General features: G+C 41.9%; 1 protein-coding gene across 4 annotated transcripts in view; it reads right to left on the reverse strand.

Moving 5' to 3' along the window:
- Window positions 1–3,146: 3,146 nt before the first annotated feature.
- The window catches only part of RECQL (RecQ like helicase), a 32,461-nt gene continuing 8,486 nt past the window's right edge, over window positions 3,147–27,121 (reverse strand). For 3 of the 4 annotated variants that reach the window (XM_089689122.1, XM_089689120.1, XM_089689121.1), the window contains exons 6-15: window positions 25,147–25,345; window positions 22,441–22,607; window positions 21,634–21,715; window positions 19,418–19,566; window positions 18,526–18,643; window positions 17,792–17,930; window positions 16,038–16,129; window positions 12,821–13,040; window positions 11,439–11,556; window positions 3,147–4,980 (exon numbers count right to left, since the gene is read on the reverse strand). In XM_089689122.1, coding sequence (XP_089545248.1) covers window positions 4,690–4,980; window positions 11,439–11,556; window positions 12,821–13,040; window positions 16,038–16,129; window positions 17,792–17,930; window positions 18,526–18,643; window positions 19,418–19,566; window positions 21,634–21,715; window positions 22,441–22,607; window positions 25,147–25,345 — 1,575 coding nt within the window. In that variant the 3' untranslated portion in view covers window positions 3,147–4,689. The remainder of the gene's footprint in view (window positions 4,981–11,438; window positions 11,557–12,820; window positions 13,041–16,037; window positions 16,130–17,791; window positions 17,931–18,525; window positions 18,644–19,417; window positions 19,567–21,633; window positions 21,716–22,440; window positions 22,608–25,146; window positions 25,346–27,121) is intronic. The other variant, XM_089689123.1, reaches the window with a different exon arrangement.

Below are 27,121 nucleotides of genomic sequence, written 5' to 3' on the forward strand. Positions count from 1 at the left end.
GTTACAATATGCACCAACTTGTTCTTTCCATATCTAGACTTGGTGCTGTCCTTACAAATGATGTCATACAAAATACTAGATGTAGTAGTTATTGTTGTGGGGTGTATTCATTTTTGCATCAACTAATTTGGGTAAAACTGAGGATTTTGTAATCCAAGTTATATTATGATTAACCTTACTTTCATGTAATGAGCTAAACAGATGTTCTATAAACACTCAGTTTTGTCAATTTGGAAATTGTTCTCGTGTCCATTGAGATATTGATTAAAATCTTACTTTTCAAAAGGGGTGTACTCATTTATGCTGAGCACTGTGTAATTCATGAGGGAGGCTTGATGTGTTCAATGGAGACCAACATGATCCAGACCTCCATGGAACTTTGCAGCAATAAATCACTACAGGAGGAGTGTCAGCTTACTTTCTATGTAAACAAATTGCAGAGGAGGGAAGTGTCTCTTCCAATGGATCTGTCTGCAGCATGACTGTTAAATTGACCATACACACACATTTCTCCAACCATGCTGAAAAGCCAATGCAAGAATCTCCCCTGCTGACTGTTGTATTCTGATGACTGATGCCCACGGCTATCAAAATATCTGAACAGGCATGGCAGATTATTGGATGCATTCACGGTTTGGCTGACAAATTTCTGTTCAGCTCCTTTGATCTTCGTCTCTAAGTTTGTTGAGCTGGATGTTGCCAGCATGGCCACCACGGATCGAATTTTAGCTGATTCAGCAGGAAAAGTAGCAAATTTGATCCATGTATGACCAGCTTAACCCACCAGATGATCTCCAGCTCCTGGGGTTAGCAGTGGATGCCAGCTGTCACCGATATCACCAAAACGCAGCAGGGTTGCCGAGTCCATGTGCTGTTTTGAAAAGCAACAGCGATTCTTCAGAACCATCCAACGATCCAGAATCAAAGGAATTCCTCCGGGACATGAAGATTAATTCATTAGATGAAGACACAGGGACTCACAGGCACAGCAGAATAAGGAGAATATATGAAAGGATCCTTTACAAAAGTTCTGGGATTTTTTTGTATTTTTTTATTTTTACTAGTAATGGCAGTGATCAGCTACTTATAGTGGGACTGCGGCAGGCATTCTTACACGGTGGGGGGGGGGGGGGGGTACTGACTTGGTGTCACTGACATCGCCAGTGACACCAATACAGTGATCAGTGCTAATAAGCACTGACACTGTACTAATGGCACTGGGCAGGAAGGGGTTAACATGAGGGGAGATCAAATGGTTAACTGCTTCACTGTATGCACACTGCTATGCAAAGCCATACATAGCAGTGTGCAGGAGCTGACAGTGGAGAGAACTGTATTGTTTACTCTCCCTCTGTCAGTAATGCTCCTCAATCACCGGCGAGTAATCATCGGCTGGGACCCAGTGATTGACAGCCGAGGCTTGCGTGCGCCCCCTATGCAGAAATGCAGAATCACGTGTATATACACGTAATTTTGCACACCCGTGCCGCCCTGTAACAGTATTACTGCTATAGGGCGGCCGGGAAGCAGTTAAAGCAGCTCAGAAATGGCAACTTCCATATTTTCTATGCTCGCTTGTTCACGTAAAATTCGGTAACAGCTATAGGCTCCTGGGACTGCACTGGGTGATTAACACACATGCTTCACTCCTTGGCAACCACTATGGCCAAGAATTTTCACTACAAATTTTGTAGACAAAAAGCTTACGAGAATCATGCAATCAACTTTTCTTCTGAATATTTGTTAAATGGAGGAAAATTTGACAGTTTTTAAAGAGAGGTAATTTATTTGGACATGACAAAAAACTCATCCCCTCTCTGTCACCTCTATAACAGATACAGGGATGTTCAATTCATATCGCCCAGGACATGTAGTCCCGAACACCAGGCAGGTAGGTTTGTTTTTTTTTTTTTACCTTTACCCCTGCTGCAGGCAAGCAGCAGAGCTCACCTGTCAGGTGGAAGCATTCGGGCGGCAATGCTGCCGCCCGATTGCTTCCACACAGCTCACTATTGTGCCAGTCTCCGCCCCCCTGCCCGCTAGGTCTCCTAAGCTCCGCTTGCCCATCTGCGGGCCCAGGACCAGTGGGTGCCAGTATGGGGCAGGGAGAAGAGCAGACACATCCACACCCCTCCCCTTCTTGCCCTGACCCAGAAGTAATGGGATGTCACTTCCGGGTCCCCGTTGACAGATTTCTCAGCAACTGAGGCTGGGAAAGAATGTAATGCAGTGTGATGTGCACTGCATTACATCCAGTGTAGTACAGGGGAGACACTGGATGTCTCAAAAAAGAACCTGTCACCAAAAAAATCATCACATAGGGGACCAAAAGTCCACTATGTAATGGGAAAATTAAAAAAAAAAAAAAAAAAAAAAATCAAGGCCCCCCACATATGTACAAATGTAAAAGCACACACTGGGGCACCTACGCATGAAAACAATGATTGCGATACAAGTTACCTATCGCCGTACACGCCAGAGCAATAATTCTAACACCAGACCTCTTCTGTAGCGTTAAACTGATGACCTATGAAGGGCTTTAAAAGAGTCGCCTATAGAAAATATAGGGTACTGAAGTTTGTTGCCATTTCACTAGAGCATGGCAATTTAAGGTTTGACATGTTGGATATCTATTTACTCGATGCAACCTCATCTTTTATATTTTACAAAAAAAAAATTGGATAATTTATTGCTTTTTGTGCCCTAAAATGAACTTAAGTGTATTTTTTACAGAAATTTTGCATTTCCTAGACCTTTGTGATAATATCATGTGACATAAAAAATTGGAACTCTCACTATTTTATTCTCTAGGGTCTCTGATTTCAGAACATATATAATGTTTAGGAGTTTTGTGTAATCGTCAGGCCTTAAATGATTTTTTAAACGTGTGCAAAAACTGCTCTGGCAGCGAAAGGGACAAAGGATAAGCCCGACATTCCCCTTTCCTGACGAACACTCAATCAGTGTTCATCACACTGCAAGGTCTCTCTCCCCCTGCTAATCCCCGGGGGTGGTGCTGGAGACAGGCAGGGAGGGGAGGACGAGATATACAGCACAATGTTAAAAATATTAAACATTTAAGTCGCCATAAAGCCCCTTTTGTTTTTAAAAGCCCCAGACATTACTTAAAGCAGATTTAAATACAGTTTTGGTTAAAATGTATTTATTTTTTATCAGGACAAGTAGATTGGGGGACAGATTTAGTCTCTGGACAAGTAGTTTTTTCAAAAATTTCTACACCCCTGAATATATATATACAGATCAGTTCCAAAATAAGGTTTTGTACATCAGACTGCTCCAGCAGCCAATCTATAGCCTGAAGTCAATGACAGACAACAAAGACACGAGCCTGTTACAACTCTGTTTGGATCGCCCACAACATTACACAAAATTGAGCCTTCAGAAGTGAACAATGAAGACGTCTGTGATCAGACAATGCATATAGTTTCTCCTTTCCACCATAGGAGGTGCTGGGTGGTTGTAGTAGTATTCCTACCCCTAAGAGACCGACAGAAACTGAAAGACTTCTTTTAGGGCCAGTTCACAACATGCATTTCGTGGGTGTTTCCCGCACAGTGTACAAAACACGCTGCACTTCCAATGTGCGGTGTCTGTGACTGTTAACACCCCAAAAACAGGTCAAACGAAGTGCGTTTGCCTGCACCAAATCGCATTGTACAGTAGTGTGATGCAATCTCATTGCTGTGCCTTTTGTAAAATAGTGCATGCACTGTTCTTAGTGCTGTTTAGCATGATTTCAGCCCATTCAAATGAATGGGCTAAATTCACACTGCACCTAGGTTGCATGTGAATCATCCAAAAATGCACAGCGCATTCCTGTGCAATTCATGGTGTGAACCAGCCCTCAGACATGCACGGTACAAGATTTCCCATCAGTGAAACCATTGAATGTAGCATAAGAATTCTGTATAATGGATTCCCCCTTCCCCATGACAAACTGATAGTAATCAGCCAGGCACCTGGTGTTTCTGATTACCCAACACATTATATTACATGGGATGAATAGTTTGTTTACTACATAATGTGATGCTGATTTTTTGGAAAATTTTGGTAATCATCCTGAAATGGTTTTTAAGAACCAACACCATGGCGGAAAAAAAAATACAAGGTCTTCTGCTCTTTGCATCCTTCATTCTTTAACAAATGGATGCGCCAGATGGCTGTCATGATTTTTGGGTGACTATTCATAAACCTACTTTGATTCAGCACAGAATATTTTCAAATATTCAAAAAAAAAACCTGCTATGGTACAATGATATTGGCCATACCCACATCCTGCCAAAAGAGAATTTCCAGTGTTCAACCAAAAAATATAAAAACAGTCCAAGACCTGGAATGACAGCCGACTTGCATATAATGAGGAAAGTAGGTACAACTGAGGCTTTTATAATTGAAGCTGGTGAACGCTTAAGCCATAGCATATAAAGGAAATATGTGGAATACTGAGTAAAGAATCTTAGTAGAATTATAAGGAGAATAAATGTGAGCTGGTATTTCCCCTCCAGAGGGAAAGACGACCTTTTCCTGCATTGATGTCACTCTTGTAACAGACAGTTGCTATGGAGGACAACAAATCACCTGTGCTTGTTCCAGGAAATCTCATGCAGAGTCTGCACCATTTTAATGACAAATGGCCAATTCCCTTTAAGTAAAAATCTAACAAACTACTCAGTCGATGACAATAGCATCCTCTGCAAGTAATTTGCTCTTCTTGGCTCCTGGGCTGTCCCCAGTATTCGGCCTTTTGTGTTCAGAGCTCCGTTTCATAGACCGGGACTTGGAGGACTCTGGTGAACTCTTGATGGATGTTTTGGAGGACTCTGGTGAACTCTTGATGGATGTTTTGGAGGACTCTGGTGAACTCTTGATGGATGTTTTGGAGGACTCTGGTGAACTCTTGATGGATGTTTTGGATGAAGGCGACGGAGATTTTATCTGTGAGGAAGAAGGTGATTTTATCTGTGAAGATAATTGTAATCAGGATTCAGAAAATGTGTGAGAAAACGTTTTGCTCAATTTTTCTTGATAGGTATATTTTATTATACAGCAACACGAGGAAAGCTGTGGTCATAGATTGTTCTCATACAATACACAAGCAGCAACATATCCTGAAACCTGTGCGGTTATTTATTTCTCTTTAACTAATTGAAAAAAATAAGGCAAACATGGAATCAATAAATCAAGTAAAAATTAACCTGTAGTCTGCCAATCCAAGTAAAAAGAAAAGGTTTACGTTGTGCTCCAAGAGCAAAGGCAACTTGTGTGTAAGAAAAACGTTACCAGAACCAGATCTTACAGAGGGCTATGGACTCTCTGTGTACCAGTGCTGATTAGGCAAGTCACATGCTATGCTTTGGCACTGAAGTTGTGGAGAAGCAAAGGAAAGATATATGTATAATGTGGGGTGGGGATTAATAGGCAAGACAGGCAAAGCACTCCATGTGAACCAGAGCAATATATTCTATTGTAAAGCGCTGAGCAAACTGTTGGCGCTATATAAATCCTGTATAATAATAATATATACATTTCCACTATGGGTCTGTACATTCAGCACTAACTCTGGCATTGCTTAAAGGTTAAGATCACCTTTTAAAGCAGGTTACACCCTAATTTTAGGTGCAACATGCTCTAAGCAGTACCCAACCCTGCGGCAGCAGCCAGAGGATTCTCTCCCAGCATCCACTGTTATATTTAAAAAAAACAGCATAGCCCACAGCTACATCATTCATTCACAGGAATCTGTAAATAAATGAACTGCAAGTACTGTCTTCTACCACGATAAGACAGCTTGTAGTTCTTGATGAACTAAGAGCACCAATGCCCTTGCAATTCATTAACACTCCATAGGTATAAGCTGAAAGCCATAAGCAATGTCTGCAGGAACCTGACACTGCACCCACAATTCACTGAACATGGGTGCAAAGCTCTGCAGGCTCCTGAGAAAAAAATAAAAACGTGCATTTATTTTCAAAAGTGGAACTTATTCTTTCAGATAAAGTAATACATATGATGCTTTTTTGGGGGATAAACTAAGCAATATGATCTTGCAAATATTTTATTTTCAATAGAATCTAAAACACAAAAATGTTTAAAAGAAATTTCAAAAGAAAACCAGGAAAGTTTAAAAAAAAAAAAAAAAAAAAAAAAAAGCAGTTTTACTGTGAATTAGAAAGTGTTTCTTTAGCTGGTCCCATATAAAACAACACTTAACCTATGTTTTTGGTAAACAGCGTAGAAAAGTTTTTAATTTCATAATTGTACCTCACAGGACACAGGTAACAATCATTACTGCATGGGTTATGCTACCACTTTCAGGTGAATGGCCACTGGCCAGAAGGAAAGACAAGAGTCCCCTCCCAGCTTAGCCAAGCCAAAGGTTTGTGCAAGTGTCTGAAGGTGATGGATGCTTCCCCGAGTCTCTCCAAAGATCTCTTTTTTAGGACTTTGTTTATACATTTCCAGGCCTGTTCCTTGCAGCCCTATCCGAATCGGTCATTACAGACAACAGTCTAAGAGTGATTGTACCTGGACCCTGCAGACAAGAGCAGGGATGGCCTATAAGGTCTGCCATTTGGTGATGGATCCTGCAGGCAGGCTCCGATGTATCAGAAGATCTCGCTAGCAGAGTGCTTGACAGGTCCAGGGCAGTGATCCTCCTAGAGGAGAGTCCGGTCCCTGAAGGCCCTGCAGGGTGTGGTGTGCTATTCTCTTCCCTGGCTTCCACTAGCCCAACATATAAAATTCAAAATACTAACCACAAAATACAGTCATCCACAACGTCACCCCCAGATACGTCACCAAGCTCATCCACAGATACTGCCCAAACCATCCTCTCCGCTCCTCCAAAGACCTCCTGTTCTCCAGCTCTCTTATTACCTCCTCCCACGCTCGCCTCCAGGACTTCTCTAGAGCCTCTCCCATCCTTGAACTCCTTGCCCCAGTATGTCTGGTCAGCTCCTACCCTGTCTGCCTTCAGGCGATCCTTGAACACACATTTATCCAAGGAAGCCTACCCCACCTCCACTTAGGAGCTGTACTTGAGTCACCTCCATCAGATCATCCCCTGCAGCTATTCCCTTATATACCACCACCCTCCTTTTAGATTGTAAACTCCATGAGCAGGGCCCGCCTATTCCTTCTGTTTTGTACTTATACTGTCCCCCTTTATATTGTAAAGCACTGCGTAAACTGTTGGTGCTATATAAATCCTGTATAACATTAATAATAAGGCAGATTCTAGCTTCTCTCCAGTCTGGTCTGGAGATGTCCCTGGCCATAAGAGGACAAATCTAAGCCTTGGCAGTGCTTTTTTAGAGACCTGTTGCATCTCATTCTGTGATCAAAGCTTTTGTTCTGGGTGTCATGGTGAGCTTGGATTGTTACTCCTGTGCAAGCCTCCGCTGTCTCCTTGGGATTTTTTTCACTTTGTCTTGATGGTTATGCAGTCTGCGCCCTTTGAACCCCTCAGAGAGATTCACTTGTCACTTCCTACATGCAAGGTTGACTTTTTTGGTGGCCATTACCTTGGCTCGCAAGACCTTGTTGGTGGCTGACCTTTCCTGCAAGGAACCTTTCCTGGTTCTTCACCAGGATAAGGTGGCGTTGAGGCCTTGATCCTCTTTCTTGCCGAATGTTCTCCATTTCATCTGAAATCAGGACATTGTGTTACCACCCTTTTTTCCTATCTCTAAACATCCAATAGAGAAGACGCTTCATACTTTGGATATTGTTTTCATCGATCTGAAGTCTACGGCTTCATTTCAACAGTCTGATTCTCTGTTTGTTCTGCTTGAAGTCCCTTGTAAGGTTCAGCCTGCTTTTGAATCCATTATTTTTAGCTGAAAATTGTCAGCTCATTTCCTAGGCCAATGGCACCAAGGGCGAACTACCTCAGTTCCCGGCTTAAGGCCCATTCTATTGGGAGTGTCATTGCTTTCTGGGCTATTCAGCATAAAGCTTCTGCTGTTCAAGTTTGTAAGTTTGCTACTTGATCTTTTCTTCACCTGCTTGCGTAGCTCAACAAGGTTCATGTTTCTGCCTCTGTGGACAATAGCTTTAGACAAAGGGTCTCGTAGGCAAGCTTTGTAAGGGGGTTCCATATTTCTGTTTGAGGATTTTGGATTGTTAGCCTTGTTGCTCTCCGTTCAGATTCTTTGCTTTGGGCCATCCCCCCTGGCTTGTGTTCCTCATTGCTTGCCACAAAACTGAGTCTTAGCTATGCAGGAAGCAATTATGCCTGGGCGGGGACACCTGCCTTTGTTTTTTGGTCTGTGTCCATTCAGTCAAAGGTAGAAGTATAACCCTTGTAGTAATAAGTAAGTGATATAACTAAAGGTTTGTTGGATAAGGTATATCTTTTTGCTGATGACACAAAAAGGTGTGCAATAGGGTTGACATCCCTGGAAGGTGTTTGTAACATGGAACAAGATTTTGCATTGCTGGAAGATTGGTCACAAAAGTGGATATTTCAGTTCAATGTATCTAAATATAAAATAATGCACCTAAGGAAAAAAATCTCTTGAGAGAGTGCAACATTGGGGGTACATTGTTTGCCAGCACTACAGAGGAAAAGAACTTGGGGGTACTTATTTCAGATGATTGCAAAATGAACAAACAGTGTGGCCAGGTAGTGGAGAAAGTGAATAGAATAGGATGCATCACTAGAGGGGTCACCAACAGGAGGAAGGAGGTCCCGATTCTCCTATATAGATAATTAGTGAGACCTAGAATCACCTTCCAAAAAAATTGCACTTGAAAAAATGCTGAGCAAATACCATCTGACATAAAAAAATTGCAAAACCCACCAATTTTTTCTCTAAGGCCTCTGATTTAAGAAATGTATAATGTTTGGGGGGATTCTAAATAATTTTTTAGCAAAAAAAAGAAGGCTGCTTGCTTCATGTAAACAAAAAGTGCCAGAAAAAGATTAGTCTGTAACCCCTTCCCACTGCTTCCCAGCCCTTTAAGAGCTTTTAATTGCTGGGAGGCAGGCATTTGGGTTATGTGACGCTGTGATTGGCTGTCACATGATCAGAAAGCTCCTGATCGCTAGTATGCTTCGGGAGCTATCCGTCCCCGCCAGTGTTTGTGCTGGGAGTGCAGAGGGCACGCTCTCTCAGCACAGATAGTTGTTTAATTGACGTTAAAGCCCACGTGCCGAGAGGCCATATATATGTACCACACCAGCGGGAAGAGGTTAAGTGGCTATGATTGCAAACAGGTGATTAATTCCAAGTTACTTTGGGACTAAAGCTGGCCATACATGGGGTTATTTTGTTCTAAAACATTCGATTTCATAACACTTTGTTCATTTTTCTAATATTTAATAAGGTCAAATTGATGATCATTTTTCAACCATACTGATGAGAAAAAAAAAAACTTAAACGAATATAGAATGAGCAGAAAAGGCACTATTTGCACGGCTGTTTTGACACACTTCAAATCCCAGGGTCAGAGATCTACTGATTCCTGCTGCAGGGATTGACAATTGTGTGCACAGCTTTTCGTGGCTGTTTGCAAGTGCTGCGGTGGTTGCTGGCTGTGCGGACAGGCACACAGCAGATGCCTAACAGTGAATGTGGTTTTTGTTCCAGAAATCCCATTAAAGTCATTTTAAACCTAAACCACCAATATGCAGAGAGAGGCTGGAAATTGACTCCCAAAACAACTGATAAAATAATTTATTAAAAAAAAAATCCTACCACAATACCTTTAAAGTGGTTCTAAAGTCAGAAGGTTTCTTTACCGTAATGATTTCAACGCATGAACGTGGAACTTTATATAACTTATAGAAATGGGCGAACACGCAGTATTTTTTAAAGGCAGAAGAGACATACTCTGTCTCTACTGTATTAAAACTGCTGACCTGCCTGGCCACCCTTGTACAACTCATGCACATGCACAAGATTGACGTCATTCCCATCTAGCCAATGAAAGCAGCTGACAATTGATACTTAGAAATTGGCCACTTGAACAGGTCAGCGGCTGGCGGGGAGCTCCAGGATGTCACATCGCTGGAGCCGAGGTAAGTATAGTTCCACTGCAAGGTAAAAATCTTCTGTGTTCAGTCTCTACCCCCACCCCTTATACTTACCTGAGCCCAATCTCGATCCACCTCTGTGCTCAAGAGCAGTGGCTCTCTCCTCTTTCTCCCTCCTCACTGGACATGGAGGCAGCAGCAGTAGCCATTAGCTCCTGCTGCTGTCAATCACAACCTGTCAGGAGGGAGCAGAGCGGAGCTGCGATGTGCGAATCAATGGACAGAGCCCGGTTCGGAATCAAGCCCATACGAATGTCCCCTATAGTAAGCCGCTTGCTGTGGGGGCATTCGGAAAGAAGGAGTATTCAGGAGCACTGGTGGGCAACCCCAGAGGTGGAGGAGGATTGGAGCTGCTTTGTGCAAAACCATTACACAGAGCAGATAAGTATGCCATGCCTGAAGGGACAGGTAAGAGTGTTTGATTGACAGCGCCTCCTCCCGTCATAGTCATTTACAACAGGGCATGCTGGTCCTGCTCACTGCCCGGTCTGTTCGAATCTACTAAAAAGGTAAGGCAGCCCATACCAGCAGGTTGAAAAAAAAAAATAAAATTACACAATTTCCCCATTCACTGAGTGTGTGGATGAGGAAATCGGGTCAAGGTCATTTTTTTTCTGCCCTCCTGCTGAGTTATTGTATGTGGATAGCAAAGAGAATTTACAATATAGCCAACAGCACTCATTGATCGGGAAAAAACCTGACAGCCTGGTTGTACAGAAATCGATCTGTTCAATCAGCCTGCCTATACATTGATGGAAAGTTGGCAGGTCCAGGTATGGCTGGTTTAAGCTGTATACACAGATTCCTGAGCATGTGCAAATGAGGTGGCAACACTGTAGACAATAGATGATCCTTCATATTGTTGCCACCACTAACGGCCATGGGAGGGCGCTGGCAGGATCAACAGGTATTTATATCTTTTTGTATAAAAAGTCACCAGTGTATGGTCAGCTTAAAGACAACCTTTACTTGTGGCTGCCATAGCGGACATCTTCCGAAAATGTTAATCCAAGGCTGCAATAATATTCAAGTCACTGATTTGGAAAAATACATATAGGAGATTTGACCTCAATTGCCGCACACTTGTTTGCAAATTGTGGAGCAAGAGAGTGCCTCGCAACTAGAAGTGTCAAGAGATGTCAGCTTACAACAGCCCCCTATTCCTCCAGCTCACCCTTACAAGCCACAGCTTTCTACATATATTCCTGTTGCTGTGGCACTCTTCACCTAAAAACAGACAATGCTTGCAATGAGCAGCCAGACTTCCCAGTGAGGCTCCACCTGGCACCAGTGACCTGATGTCAACAGGTCACCAGGGGCCTCCTTATCCGATAACTTCGTTAACAGAAAATCCACCAGGGGCCACATTATCACATACCTTGTTTGAGGTCCTCATCTGGATGGTGATGGAATGCTTCTCGCTTCTGAGCAGATTGGCTTTGGATCCTGTCTTTATGTAGGATATTGTGGCGTATGCTGTGAAGCTGAAATCTTCTCTGCAGGACAAAGGCAAATGATGTATGAGACCTTCCCTGACACTCAGCTCCACTCACCAGCAAAGCAGACTCAGTGCTGGGACAAAGCCCCCAATGAGCTAACAAGTATTTCAGCAGCATAGGTTGCAGATATTTCCTTTTTGTGACTCCCTCCGTTGCCTACTCATCCCAGCACTAGATCCAACTAAAATCCCTTTCTAATGTTCCAATAAAAGCAGATGTCTCAGCCACATACACTGGTAATCGTATGTCCACATAGCACTCCAAATAATCTCTGTCTAGGTGTTAGTACATTTGTAGATTATTGCACATGGTACAAACATATTGATCATTAGTAGTAGACTGTCCCTCCCTCATACAGATTGCTAGGTATAAACCAAACAAGATTATTTGTACAGCTCTCTAAAATGGACCTGTCATCAGATAGATTTGTGGAAAGTACATCATGCAAAGTAATGTGCATTTTCACGTCTAGACATTTAATACCGCTCAAAGAAATTGCAGTACTCCCTCATCAATGTCCCAATCAGTTTTTCTCTTCAGTAGGATGGCATGATCTTTGATCAGGTATCATCGAGGCCTATAATCTAATTCCTGGACTGAGCTGTCTGACTCAAATCAGCCCTTGCTGTAGCCTCTCAACTCGTGGCTTGCTACAAAGTTACAACATTAAAGATACTGGGGGAGAGAAGACTGAAGAAATGCCTCCTTCCTGCAGCAGACTGATGATATCCTCTCAAACATAGGCAAAGTCACTAGCTGGAGCTTAAAGTGGTTGTAAACCCTTACATATAACCAGTAAAGGGACTATCCTCATGTAATACACAGAGATTACATAAATCCTCCTACATAAATTGTATCTGTAATCTTCTCCTCTCTACATCCGTTCAAAGTGCTGAATTTAAAGAAAGCTGGACAGAGTTCAGAAAAAATAGGGCAGAAAGCCGAATTTACACATTGCAGAGCTCAGTGAGAAGAGCTCAGAGCATTAATTCGAGGGAAGAGACTCCCTCCCTGCAAAGCAGAGGCTGTCAATCTGCTAGAGGTCCCTCCACTGTCACCATTTTTCTCTTGGTGTCAGCAAAAATTGTCAGAAGTGATTCACGCTGACAGTAGACTTGTAAAGTTAGTGACAGATCCACTTTTAACAGTACCCATGAGGAGTTGTACATTCACATTCCCAATTACCCAAAACCTCAATATTTGTGATCCTTCACAGATGAGAGAAGATGAGCCCAATTTATTCAAATTATAAGATTTCTACCGTATATATTGCTGCAGCAGGAGGTGGGCAATGATCCTCTCTAATTCCCCACGTGGCAGTCGCGGGGGGAGGACCTGGGAGACGCGCAGTTTGGAAGCCCCTTTCCCCATCCAGGCGTCGATAAGCTTCAGTGGGGTGAGCTTCTCATCCATCTGATCGGCTTGTTCCAGAATCTTCAGGATATCTCTGCAGTAATCTGTCACATCCACTTTGTCATAGGCTAGACAGAGAAAAGACACTCGTTAGCCTCCACCTTTTCTCACAGACAGTGTTTATGAATGTATGAAAGAAGTGCCAGACCAAAAGATAAGAGTCCAAATTCGTTTATTGATTTAGGTTAAAAGATATCCAACGTGTTTCGGGGGTCAGAGGAACTCCCCTTCATCAGGGCTACAATAAAACATAATATAATGTAATAATAGTTGTGACTGATAAAGTCACGAGGCTAACAATTGTAAAACACCATAGATAACAGATGTGTATGCACCCAAAAATGCCCACATATTCATAAACATGAAATTAAATGAATATCAGATATTAAAGCGATAAGGTGCAATGGATTAATTTTCAAAATTAAGGATATCAGATTCTACATGGTTAGTAGATGTCTTTGATGACTGTTATATTAGGGTTTTCTTCATCATCATGTTATCCATGATGTTTTACGAATGTTAGACTCATGATTTTCTCATGGAGGGAGTTCCTGACCCCTGAAATGCTTTGGCTGTCTTTTAACATAACATCAATAAATTTATTTGGACTCTTATCTTTTGGAATACCCACAGTAGGGTAGCCTTGCCTGTTGTAAGCATCCTAACCTGAGTCAGTGGGCTCTTCAAATGTTTTTTGCCTTCTCACTACCTTTTTTAAACTCATATCAAAGATTCTAGCACCTCTTGGATGCTCATTTTTTTCACTGGAGTATTTATGTATTGGTCTTATTCATTCCAACAAATATGTTGGATTTTTATTCTGTCATTTATGTTCTGTAGCTGGTTGGCCCGTTAGCTAAATCCTGATGATCAAAGCTCATCCCTTTGAACTCAAAATAGAGTAAACACAAAAATAGGAATTGTGACTTGCTGTACCTGTAAATTCCCTTTCTTGGAGTACAGTTTAGAACTGGTATTCTTAGACCATGGATTCTGTGCTGTTACTTTAATGTGATTGGAAACTTGCTATAACTTTTGCTAAGCCAGCCCCTAGAGCATACATATATATATCTGCCCACTGCAGGCTGCAGTTTTTTTTAAGCCAGCAATAAGCAGGAGAGACCTGTATCCTGTACTGTACTCCAAGATGAAGTATTTACAGGAAAGTCAAAATTCATATTATCCTAATTGTTCATTACAGGACTTGTATTCATAGACCAGGAGACATATCCAAACAATAAAATTGAGGGGTGGCAACATAGAAAACTCAGATAACAATTTAAAACACCTTGTGGAAGACACATGCATTAGTTGTGACTACCTGATAGAAACTATAAAATGTGTTAACAGCTGACCAGGTGGCAGCCTTCCAAATCTGGGACACAGGAGCTTTATGCTGGAAAGCACAGGAGGAACCTTTTCCTTAAGAATGTAGGCCCTGGAAATGAGTCGTCCACCTGGCAATGGAGGGGAGAGAAACAGGTTGTCTTCTGTGAGAACCTCCAGGTAGGAAAGGAAGCCACGGCTCCCAAGTAGCCTCTGACAGTCCTTTCCACATCCATAAAGTGCAAAGTAAGTTCCATGGCATATTTTGGGGCAGGATAAAGGGAAGGGAGGACCATGTCCTCATAGGGGAAAATGAAAGTTTTGGCCTCAAAACCACCTTGTACTTGTAGAAAACAAGAAATGTCTCTTTACGAGAGAGCAGTTAACGCAAACACTCTGATGACAACCTTAAAGTGACACTAAAAAAAAAGATAATTTTAGAATCCAGATCCCATAATCCAAAGTCCCTAGTTCAGAGACCATCTCGGGAGTGTCAGAAGTCTGTCAGGACTATGTCCATGTACCACATTTTTCTGGGCCAGTTTGGTGCAATAAGAATCACTGGGACCCTTTTGACCTAACTTGTGCAGCAGTCAAGCAAAGATCTTCAATCAGAGAAAAGGCATTAACCAGTTAGAATGGAATCACCAGAGGATCCCTGGTCTTGGCCATGAATTTGTTTGGCTTGTTGTTCCTGGAGGTCATCCAGGGAACATGTGAAATGAATGCTCTGGGTTTGTAGAAGACCTAGAAGCGGGAAAAACACTTTTGTGAACACTTGGGGTGCAAAGGAGAGCTCAAATGGCATTGCCGCACATTGGAATTGGTGTTTCCCACAGCAAAATTCAGGAACCACTGGACCAATGAAAAAATGGAAATAGGCTTCAAGTATGTCTACTGATGCAAGAACGTTCCCTTGTTTGAGGGAAGAAATGACATATCTTGTGGATTCTATCCAAAATTTTGGTACGCAAAAAAAAAAAAAAATTTGGGAAGGAATTTTAAATGCGCCCAATTGGTTTCGGGAATGAAAATAGGTTTGAATAGAAATCTTGTACCTCTGAAGGAACATACACAACCACCTTCAGTGCCTGTAATTGTTGCAAAGTGGTCATTAAATCTGCTTTCTTTAGGTCTGAAGTTGACAGATTGTAAGGTAAAATGCGAGGAAGGGGCAGAGATAGAAACTCTATTTTCTACCTATTTTGAAAGGATAGGTTTGGACCTAGAGGTCTAGGATGTCTTGGATCCACACTGGTGCAAATGCAAACAAACATTACCCCACTCTGTCCCTTCTTTGTGAAGAGGGCTTCTGGGAAGGATTGGTGGGCAAAGACTTGTCACAAAAGGAGCTGTTAAGCCTTGGTTTTGCGGTTGATGCCTGGGGAGAATAGAAAGTCCCCTTTTTTTGAGCAGAGGTAGAAGCTGTAGAAGAGACTTGGGCTCTTTCTTATGGGGTAGAAGTTATGTTTACCCCAGTTACTTCCTTGGTGAATTTCTCACAAGCATGTACTTCAGTAAAGTTTTTTTGGGCATGTGTAGTACGCCCAGTGTTCACAAATGGTTAAACAGAACAACCACCAAACAAAGCAACGATCTCCTTATTTCTCCTTCTCCAAGTATCCCCTGACAAATGGAATCTGGAATTCGATTGCTATGGGAAACACTGATATAAGCTTAATCTGTGGCAGAGAACCAGCTGTGCAGTCTGCATCACTATATGAACAAGGATTCCTTACTCTTGGTGGCGTTGCAGTTATCACACATCTTATTGCACTGCGCAGAGTCCCAGACTTCATCAAAGTGTTGGGCAACCAGGACACGTCTGCACCTACACAAGAAAAATCACATTATTTTACATCATTCTACATGATGAAAATCATTTACCAATGGCGCGAAATTCAAAGTCTCTATGGTTTTATGGTATGCTTCAAATTATGGTTCACAGTCACTGGAGAGAGCAAAATAAATCCACGGTTTTAATAGAAAAATCATCATTTCCGATCAATATCGGAAATCCTTCTGTAACCAATGCCATCAGTATATTTTGCAACAATAAGGTTACAAAGGTCTTGTGAGAGCTCTTTACTTTTACCCATCGTGCCATGTTTTTTGTGTGACAACTTGGTAATGAGACACCTTTCTATAGGCCATCAGTTGAGATTGAACCAGCTGATATAAATTTGCACTAACAAGGGGCAGGATTGCTCTCTAATTACTGATAGATTACAGCTGGTATCTTGGCTTTCCGTGCCTTTTTGCACCTCCCTTTTTTTATGTCTTCAATACTTTTTCTCTGTGTCATTCCATTGTATTATACATAACGTCATTTCTGAATTTGTTTTGGTGTCTTTGTATGTATGGATTGCATGGGTTGTTACCGACATGTGGTGAAAATGTCATGTCATTAGCACCTTTAGAAATATATTTGAGAAAAATGGTGACATAGTCAATGCTTATTTACCCGCTGTATAAAGATTCTGAATGAGAGTGACTTATTCATTTTAATCAGCTAGTACACTTTCAGGGTTCTGATGAGAAAATCTGAAGTGTCTGCATCCCTTTAGTAGTGATTAGCCCTTAGGAACTGTCAAACCAAAATTACATTTTTCTCACAGAGGATGCCTAAAACGTGACTTGTATCTTTGTGCAGAATTCTTCATCCAAGCAGGAGATTACATTTCTGGAGGTGCATCTGGAGGTGCAAGTTAATTTTTAATAACATGAAATTATAGTATGGCTTGTCTAGCAACTGTATGTTCTTTATTACTTTTGTAAATTTTTCTATAGGTGAACTTCGCCTGCATACTAACTGCATCACAGGTAACAGTCAGCATGTCAAGATTTAGCCAGTTCTAACCCAGATGTCTTCCAGCATGCAGGACGATAGTTGGTGGAACCTTTCTGCAGGAAAAGGAATTACATGCACAAACAACACCTTTCCTATAGGAAACTTTCACCTGCATATCACCTGAAATGCTTTCACATTTTTTACAGTTTGCACTCTAAGGGCATGGTCCAATTTTACCTTCAGTGCCTGATCATATATATGCAGATTGGATGTGGTTTGAACCACATTCAATCTGCATGACATGTGAAAGAAATAACATTGCTTCCTATGGTGCCTGTTCACATATGTCCGGTGCACTGCTGACTTCTGAGCCGTGTGCTCCAGTTCAGGTGCGGATTACTAAAAAGGTATTGACTTTTATGGGAACAGTTTCTAAACCTGACATGTGTTAACAGGATAAAATCCTGAGATGATCTTGTCCTGAAAGTGATGTAAACCTGACCTGAACGGTTGAACAGTTACTGTGTCAATTAGCAGTGAAACCTGAGCTTCAAACCGCACTACACATTTGTGAATCAGCACTCAGGGTGTTCTGTGTGGGAAGTGTCTGTGAAGCCATTTGTTCCCCAGTAATGCATTAAGAAAGTTGGAGATACAAATATAGATGATTATAAAAGCTATACATTTTGGACGATAACGCACTTAGTGAGGTCCTGGCAGTACCGAACCATCTCATAGAGCTTCTGCTGACCAACGTTCTCCATGACAACCATTGTACTGATACGGAAAATGTCCCCAAACCCATAATATAATATACAGTCGGCACGTCTGTCATCACGACCTGTGGAGAAAAAAAAAAAACAAAAAGCATGGATGAGGTCAAATGACAGTGCACTATAAAGCCAAGACGACAAAACGACAAAAAAAAAAAGAAAAAAAATCCATCCAAGAAGCTTATATTTTGCTCGAAAGACGTATACATTAATTTTTAAATGTGGTACTTTAGTCAGAAAAGTCCTGCTGGATCACTTCAGGCTGGCCACTTATGCAGGTGAAGCTACTGTATGTAAAACATTAAAAATAGGTGCCTATACTGTTTAAAATGCAGTAATACACAGTCTCACCCTGTTCTGCACATGCTCAGTTGCACTCTATTTTTTGCCACTGTGCTGAAAATGTAGAGGCCAATCAGCTGACAGCCGAAAGGTTTACTGCTGCCCAGAGGTTCGGGGCTTAGCAAAATGGCAGCCTTCAGCAAGAAGAAACAGGAACATTGCTGGAGGCAATTTACAGCACACACTAATTTTGGTAGCATAATTTATAATGTGGAATGTATGTTCTTTGCTAAAGAACATTATTTTTTTTATCAAACTGTTGTGGGTAAAGTTCCGCTTTAAGTTTAATCATTTCTGGTTTTATGTGACAAAATATTTTACCTGCCCGTCCACTCTCCTGATAATAATTTTCCATCGATTTACTCATCGTGTGATGAATGACAAACCGCACATCTGGCTTATCAATACCCATCCCGAAAGCCACTGTGGCCACAACCACCTGGGAGAGATGAATAGATTAAAAGGGTCAATATATAGAAAAGTGGTAGGCCAGCTTTAGGTGGAGTTCAGTGGGCCAAGTCAAGAGCTATGGTCTTATGTGTTTTGAGTATTTCAGTAGTGAGATCTTTCCACCATTCATTAGGCTCTTTTATCATCTACCTTAACGGCGTACTAAAGCCAATACTTTTTTTTACCTTCATGCATTCTCTGTATGAAGGTAAAAAAATGCCCCACTACCTGTCCAACCCACCTCTATCCCTAAACACTTACCTGGCTTCATTTCACAGCTTCAGCACCACTCCCTTCACATTCTCCTTTCACACAAGAAACAGAGGAAAGCAATGGCAATAGGCTCCTGCTCTTATCAGTCAAACTCCTGTAAAGAGGGAGCAGGGGTGTTGCCTACTAGTGCTGTGTGTGTCTATGGACACACACACAACTCAGAACCCAACGGGATCGTGTATGTGTGGTGCCTCCTTAGCACCCAGCTTACTACAGAAGGCACCCGAAGGAGGGAAAAGACAACATCACTAGCAGGAACTGCCAAAAGAGGATGAAAGCGATCTTTCTGTGCAATATCGCTGCACATAGCAGGTAAGTATTACCCAGTTTTTAAGTTTTTTTTTATTTTCCTTTAGTATTACTTTACAGTTTTAGCTTTTCCTGCCATCTGCAGCCCATAACATTATATGGGCACTGCAACCTACCAAAGCCCAATATTACTAACATATACTGTAACAACTATATAATCATTGTAATAACCTGACCCCACCTGAATCTTATTCTCAGTCCAGCAAGTGTGGACTTTTGTCTTGTCACGTGGTTCCATGTTGGCATGATATGTTCCTGCTCGAATTCCCAGTTTCTGTAAACTTATAGTGACTTGTTCGGAATCTTTCTGTGAAAAACAGTATATAATTCCTGCAAAAAAAAAAAAAAAAAAAGGGAGGATGAAACACTTCCGTAAAGAGATTTGGATCTGAAACATTCACACAAAAATTGTGTGACTATTCACCTAAATTATCCACTCATGCAGATGCAATAAGTAAACAGGGATTTACTTTGCACCAATTTATTCTGCAAATTTTCTCAAATCCTTTAGTAAAGCTTTCGTATGTCCAACATACACAATGAAAGCAAATTTAAATATGAAGATATAAAAAGATATATATTCATATAATTGCTCCCCCCCCATTAAGGCCTCATGCACACTAGATGTTTTTAACACTGCTGTTAGGAGAGTCTGACATTTTCTTTTCTGCCTTTAAATGCCCTTGCACATTACCCTATGTGCCCATGCACAGATGAGAGTTTAGAGGCAGGGGCGCTTAGAGACAGAAAAAAAAAAAAAAAACAACTCACTGCAAGCACAACCATGAGCAGAAGCATTTTGTCAGAAAAACCACTTGATGCGTGTAAAAGTCTAAATGTGCATGAATACTAGGTGCGATTAGTGCTTGAGTGTTAATTCATATCAATGGCCGAAATACATAAACGCCCAAGCGCTTGACGGAACTAAAAGCATTAACACATATTTAGCGTTTTTTCTGCCAAAGTGCTGTTGCCAGAGACAAACGTCCTGTGTGCATTAGGCCTAAACATTTCTTAATTTATTAAGAGTGGGTAATGGAATACAAATATAATGAAACATGGCAGAAAAAGTGTCTTCCTCCACTGAATAAACTTTCAACAAGCAAAATGTCCAAAAACATGACCAAAGATTTGCCATAGCTAACTGAAACAGAAATGGTGTCCTGTATACACAAGAATGAGCCCAGTCTCAGATAGTGATAAAGAACCAATCAGAGCGGTTCACAATTGCAAATCTTTATTACTCCAGCTGTCTTTGCATTGCTTCCTTTTTTTTGCAACTTGTCTATTTGTCAGCCTATAATAGTGCATCTGAGCAGGGTATGTTAAAATGTTGAACTAAATTAAATCCTTGTAAGTCTTTATATGATCCTGAATGGATAAAGTGATAGTGCTTCTTTACAAAAAAAGCAAAAAAAAAGTAAAAATTTTATTTTTAGGTAGGCAACACAGGCCCCTTGCACACACGGCATCTAGCTGCTACATTTATTACACTCAAGAAGCACAGTTGCAGCATCCAGCACTGTTGCCTGCAGATTGTCAAAGTCTATGGCAAACTGAAAAATGTACGACTGGACAGGGCTGAAGGCTGTACTGAAGGATACACACATTTAGGGATGAATGCCTGTAGGAGGTATTCTGCATTCTGGGCATTTGTCAATGAACACATAGGGTTGTAAACACAAGTACCACTCAGTACAGCAGACAACCCTGTCCAGCCACAGCATATTTCAACAGCCTGCAGGCAACAGTGCAGTTTGCCTCCCAGGTGCACTAAAAGGCTGGGACTGTAGAGCAGCTAGAAGCCACATGTGCTAATGAAATTTTGAAATAAAATCTTTTCCATTTTTATTAAACACCATATTATGCAGGCAGATCAGGGTTGGTGGGAGGGGCCAGCACGGTGCTATACATAGCTTTCTGAGAACATTACAGTACTCTGCCTCAGTACTCCTCTCAAGAGCCCTCAGTCCTGATGCAAACGTTGGGCTGGCTCTTAGGAGGAGTTATGCAAATATCAAAATGCCTTAGTACGTGGATGTCACTCCAGAAGAATAGGTGTTCCTATGCAGGCTGCATTTGCCCTAGGTAGCACTCACATGTGATGTCGAGTCTCCACGACTGAAAGAACTGAAATCTATGAAAGTGTTGAAAAACCAATGAATGAAAAGGGCAGGCCAGATGAGGTAACAGATAGTTGATGAGGCAGGTTCTATCTAACTTGCTGCAGCTTCTAATGCACATGTATTAAACAAAGCAGGTTCAACAGAAGTGCAGACAATACGTAACTCAGATGGGATGTTTTGCACTCTAAGCAGACAAGACCTGCATTGATTATCAGTTCAGTCAAAGCTGTATCAGATCTGTCTGCATTGAGAAGTACAGGAGTGTCATTACCGGATTGCCCTTTGTATCGGCAGTTGACCAGTTTGACGATGTCCTCTATAAAGTCATTGGTGCTTGAAGGCTTAAGCCGAACCTGAAAAAAAAGTGTTAAGAAAACCTGTCAGTTAATTTCACAAATACAGTTTTGGTGGTCTCAATGATTTAGTTTTAAAGACCACAAACACATTACTTCTATTGAGTTATAGAACCTGGGGGGGGGGGGGGGTCACCCTTTTACTTTCTTTCGAGGATTTTTTTGTGAAAATAGTAGTCTGGGATGGCATGTTTAAAAAATGATGGGGCAGTGGAACCAAAGGTATGCAGGCAAAGCTTCAGTACACCCAAGCCAAGCACTCCTGCGCCTGCCACGTTTTACGTTTGTATGACCCCTGTGCACTCCAATGACCCATGTACTCCTGTGCTTGCAGTTAATCCTGCACTCCTGTGCCTCAAGAGATTATTTCACTCCCGTGCACTCCTGTGACCCCAGTGTCTCTATTGACCCTCATGTGTCCCCCATAGCCCCAGTCTCTAAAAAAAATCCCAGACAAACTTGCATCATCTGGTGACCTCACATCACTCTGGTGCATCCTGAGCACATCTGTGGCACCACATAGCCTCAGGTATGAGCCTGTATTTTTATTTTCTGAACTGTCTTGCTCTCAGTGGATACAAACCACTGTCCATGACAGAAGCAGTATGACCCCAGAATTGAATTCTTTTTCTGGATGATCACATCTGGGTAGATGGGAGTTTGAATGTTGTTGGGGGGAATCACTTTGGTATCAGCCAAAGTAAAACCACAGAGACAATTCATACCTCATAGAACAAGTTGGGTCTATTGAAGGAGGCAGTAAAGGTGATCGCCTTCTGAACACAGAGAATTTTCTGGGCATCCTTTAATACATGGCTGGTTGCCGTCGCAGTCAGGCCAATCAGAGGGGCATTGGGAAACTGGCGTTTTAGGATACCCAGCAGCTTGTAGTCTAAAAAACACAATTCAATAAAAAAAAAAAATATATAAATCATCATTTCATGTCCATAATTCCCAGTAATTCTTTATGAAGTTTCCCTATATAGCAACAACTAGTTGCAGGATAAAGCTATTGAATGATGGGACACCTTTGTGCAATAGATGTCTGCAACTTTCGTTTTATCAGCCAAATTCAAGCATGGCAAGCAGCGTCACACAAATCAAAAAATAAACAGATCCCCCCCCCCCCCCCAGAAAAAGTGCAGTGCTGTGAACACCCTCTTCAAATCAACACCCCCCCCTCACAGCAGTGTCCTCTGCTTCCCTTGACATCACCTCCCCCCCACAGCAATGTTCTCTACCCTTCTCAAATCACCCCCCCACCCCCCACCCCCCCCCCCCCCCCACACACACACACACACAGCCTTGCCTCCCGATACTCCTCTTCTTCCCCCCCAGCAGTGCTCTCTGCTCCTTTACATCAAACCCCCCCCACTAGGGCTCTCCGTCCATTTACATCACCAACCCCACAGCAGGGCCCACTGCCCCTTTAAATAACCCCCCCCCACACGCACACACGCACACACAGTAGAGATCTCTGCCCCTTTACATCACAACCCCAAGCTAGAGTTCTCTGTACCTCAACATCAAACATCCCCCCTGCTTCCCCATCCACCAATGCCAGGTCCTCTGCCTCCCTAACTCCACTACCTGACAGGTACACAGAGCAGAGAGCAGGAGGAAGGATAGGCAGAGTGAGAGGCACACAATAGCACTGCATGGAGGGTGGGAGTAGGAGCTACCGAAGTTAAATTTGCATATTAATAAACTTGCAATTGGTTGTTAGGACTACTCTGTGTCCTAGCACCCAATCATCGGCTAGTTATTCTGCAATGTTATCTTGGCCAGCTCCCACTGCCACCCTCCATGCATTGCTACTGTGCCTCTTGCTCTGTCTAGCCTGCCTCCCGCTCTGCTGTGATGACAACAGCAGAGGCTGGGAGACAGAACTAGCTTCTAAATGGCTCGAACGCAGGTCCAGATGGGACAGTGATTCAGTCCAGATTGTGCTCCATTATTTAGTTATGCCTGACATACACAATATCATCTCAATTTTTTTGGCAAAATTTAAAAGGAGAGGTTCAGTAAAGTAAATACAGGGGTTGAACAAAAATTATGGAAACACCAGGTAAAAGAACGAAATGGTAGATGATGGAATCGGATACCACTCTTCATGCAAAAATCATTCCAGTTCACATAGAGATGCCAGAGGTGGAAAACGAGCCCCAGCCTTGTTCTCCAAAATTGACTATAGTGGATCTATGATACTGAGGTCCAGCGACTTCGGCGCTGTCTTCGGGAAACAATGTCTACACCATGGGGTGCACATAGTCGGCCACAATTTGTACATAGTAGCTGGCAGGGACTCTTAACTTTCAAGGTGATAATGGGGCCTACAGAATGCCAAGATATGGCTGGTCAAACCATGATTGCGCCACCAATATATTTTACCATTGGCACAAGACAGTCCTGGCCATAAGCTTGGGACGGTGTTCGCCACACGTAAACCTGTCCAGTGGTTGGTAACAGTGTGAAGCTTGATTCATCGGACCATATTTGTCTTCCATTGATCGATACTTCACGATTTATGCCTGTTGCACCACTCTCTCCACTTCGGAGCATTAATATCGGTCACTAGTGGTTTGGAAATTGCAGCTCATCCGTGAATGTTTTGCTTATGGAGCTCCCTTCACAGCTTTGGAAGACTGAGATTGAGCTCTGCAGTCACTTTTGCAGCAGTTGTTTTCTTATTTCAGGTCACAATCCTGAGCAATGTCCTTTTGTCTCTCTTTCAGTCAGTTGACTTATGTCAACCGCTCTTATGCTTATCAGACAATTTCCGGGAAACTGTATATGCCATCAGAATCTTTAATACTGTACCTCGTGACACGGCAAATAAATTGGCAACTTCAGCCACAGCTAAGTGGGCACCAATAATTTGTCCTTTTTGAAGCTCAGCAAGCTCTGACATGACTCAGTATTACTCATAAAGCACGCAATGAATGACAAAAGTGAGGCTTCCCACCTGTTAGCTGGGTGTCTCATCACACAGCAGAAGCAAAAGAATGCTACATCACTTCAGCTTTTAACACGAAACATGTTGTTAATTTCACTCCTGAAAATCATGTAGTGTTTCCATATTTTTGTCAAACCCCTGTATATACCCAATATGCCAAACACAGAAACTGTGTACGTGAAAAAATACAGTATTCAAAATGGTCTATAAGCGATGTTTTAAAAGCCTTCACAGGTCATCAGTTTAGTTAACAGTGAATTGGGGTCTTAGAACATTTCTAGATGTTCCCTATAACCTAGCAAATCTTCATTTAATTAATTTCAAAAACGGTTTTAACTAACATAAGTATTTTTACTCTAACACATTTTCTAAATAATCGTATAAAGAAAAGCTGCATTTGGATCAGTTGCCATGGGCACTATCAGCTTTCCATCTTGTCACCAGTTTAAATAGGCGATAACGTTGCATTTCTCACCTGGTCGGAAGTCATGTCCCCATTGGCTGCAGCAATGAACCTCATCTACTGCAATCCTCGCCAGCTGCCCTGCCTGATAGGCCTTCTCCAGCCGTGACATGAACAGTTTGCTCTTGGCAATTTTCTCTGGTGTGACATACAGGATTTTCATTTTTGAATTGCGGTTAATCATCTCGCTGTGCACCCACTTCCAGTGTTCCTGGAGTTGACACACACACACAGAAGGAAACCATCACTTATATTATTATTATACAGTGTTTATATAACGCCAATAGTTTGCTCAGCGCTGTACATTGCAATGGGAGACAATACACAAGACAGTACAATAACAATACTATACATGAGGGGTTCGAGGGCCCTGCTCCTTGGAGCTTACAATCTAGGAGGGAGGGGATAGTGGTATGGGAGGAATAGCTGTGGGGGATGGACTGGTAGGAAGAGTGGAGGAAATCAGCAATTTAGGGTGCGCCTAAAGGAGGAGAGTAGGTGATATTCTGATGGATTGGGGTAGGGAGTTCCAGAGGATGGGGGAAGCCGTGGATAAGTCCTGGAGATGGGCATGGGAGGAGGAGACCAGGGAACTAGAGAGTAGGAGGTCTTGTGAGGAGTGGAGAGTACGTTTTGGGTGGTATTTGGATATCAGGTCGGTGATGTAGTTTGGGGCAGTGTTATGGACAGATTTATACTTATACACTTACTGTCTGATTCTCTACAAGCAGGAATCACTTTATCCTTCAGGTGTTTCACTAAAACGTCGGCCAAGCTTTTATTCTACCACATAATGGAACCGGAGTGTACATTTATTCATTAAGAAGCCGTATATATTGGAGATTTAGGAGCATATAAAAAAAAAAAAAAGAGCCAGATGGAGGACTTCTATAAAGTTAAAAAGACTTACGAATGGGGGGGGGGGGGGGTGGCGTGGTGGGGGGTTGGAGTTGGGGGTGGAATTACTATAAATTTTTGCATTTTCATTTGTACTGCTCTAACACCCAGTATGGAAACATCTAGCATAGTTATGGATCCTGAAATATACCCCCACTTTGGTACATGTTTTTGTTTATTCTTTTTCTTTCCCAGTCCTAACCAACATTTGTTTCCTTATCCCTCCTTTTCGCTTAGTGCCTTCATAGTTAAGTTCTACACAGAGGTGGTTGAATGCAGAATATGGTACATGCAACCTTGTTATGAATATGCAACCATTGAATAATTTCATGTAGCAATTGCAGGGGTGGTATATCTGGCAAAACTTTAATTGTCTTCATAATATCCGATGAGTTTGCATGTTTCCAAATGTCATTAGGTGCATGCGATAAACACATGCGTTGATTATGCGTTTTAAGATTTTTCTTTTTACTTCTTCCTCTAAACTGTTTGATAGTACTCGACTGAAAGATTATACAAAAACAAGTTTGTATTTTTGGCTTTAAAATTACTATGTGTTCTGAAAGCAGAGGCCTTGTAGAATAGACTATAGTAGTTGCCATTTTATATGTTGTATGATATTTGTGCAACTGTTTATCAAATCTATATTTTCAGGAAGAAATACATGAAAATTAATTTTATTGCACACAAATGCAATTTCATCCCTAATTTTTTTTCTACAACAGATGAGGTAGTATAGCGTAAATAGATACCAAACGTGTTGAGCCTCAGAACTGCATCCGCCAACAAAACGGTGAAAAATTATGGCACCTAATACAGCTCTTCAGTTTAGAGTAAACCATAAATAACAGCCCTAGAAATATTACTGTCACTCCAATGTTATGGCAATATATAACATGTGTGGTGCAATCACTGTTTACATACATGTGTTCACCTTGCATACAGTTAGGTTCATATATATTTGGACACAGGCACAATTTTCATACTTTTGGTTCTGTATGCCACCAGAATAAATTAAAGCGAAACAATCCAAATGAATGTGAAGTGCAAACTTTCAGCTTTAATTCAAGGGGTTGAGCATTAATATCAA

Source organism: Staurois parvus, unplaced genomic scaffold (assembly GCF_062004578.1).
Source record: "Staurois parvus isolate SC_StPar_1 unplaced genomic scaffold, SC_StPar_1.0 ptg000469l, whole genome shotgun sequence".
NCBI lineage: Eukaryota > Metazoa > Chordata > Amphibia > Anura > Ranidae > Staurois > Staurois parvus.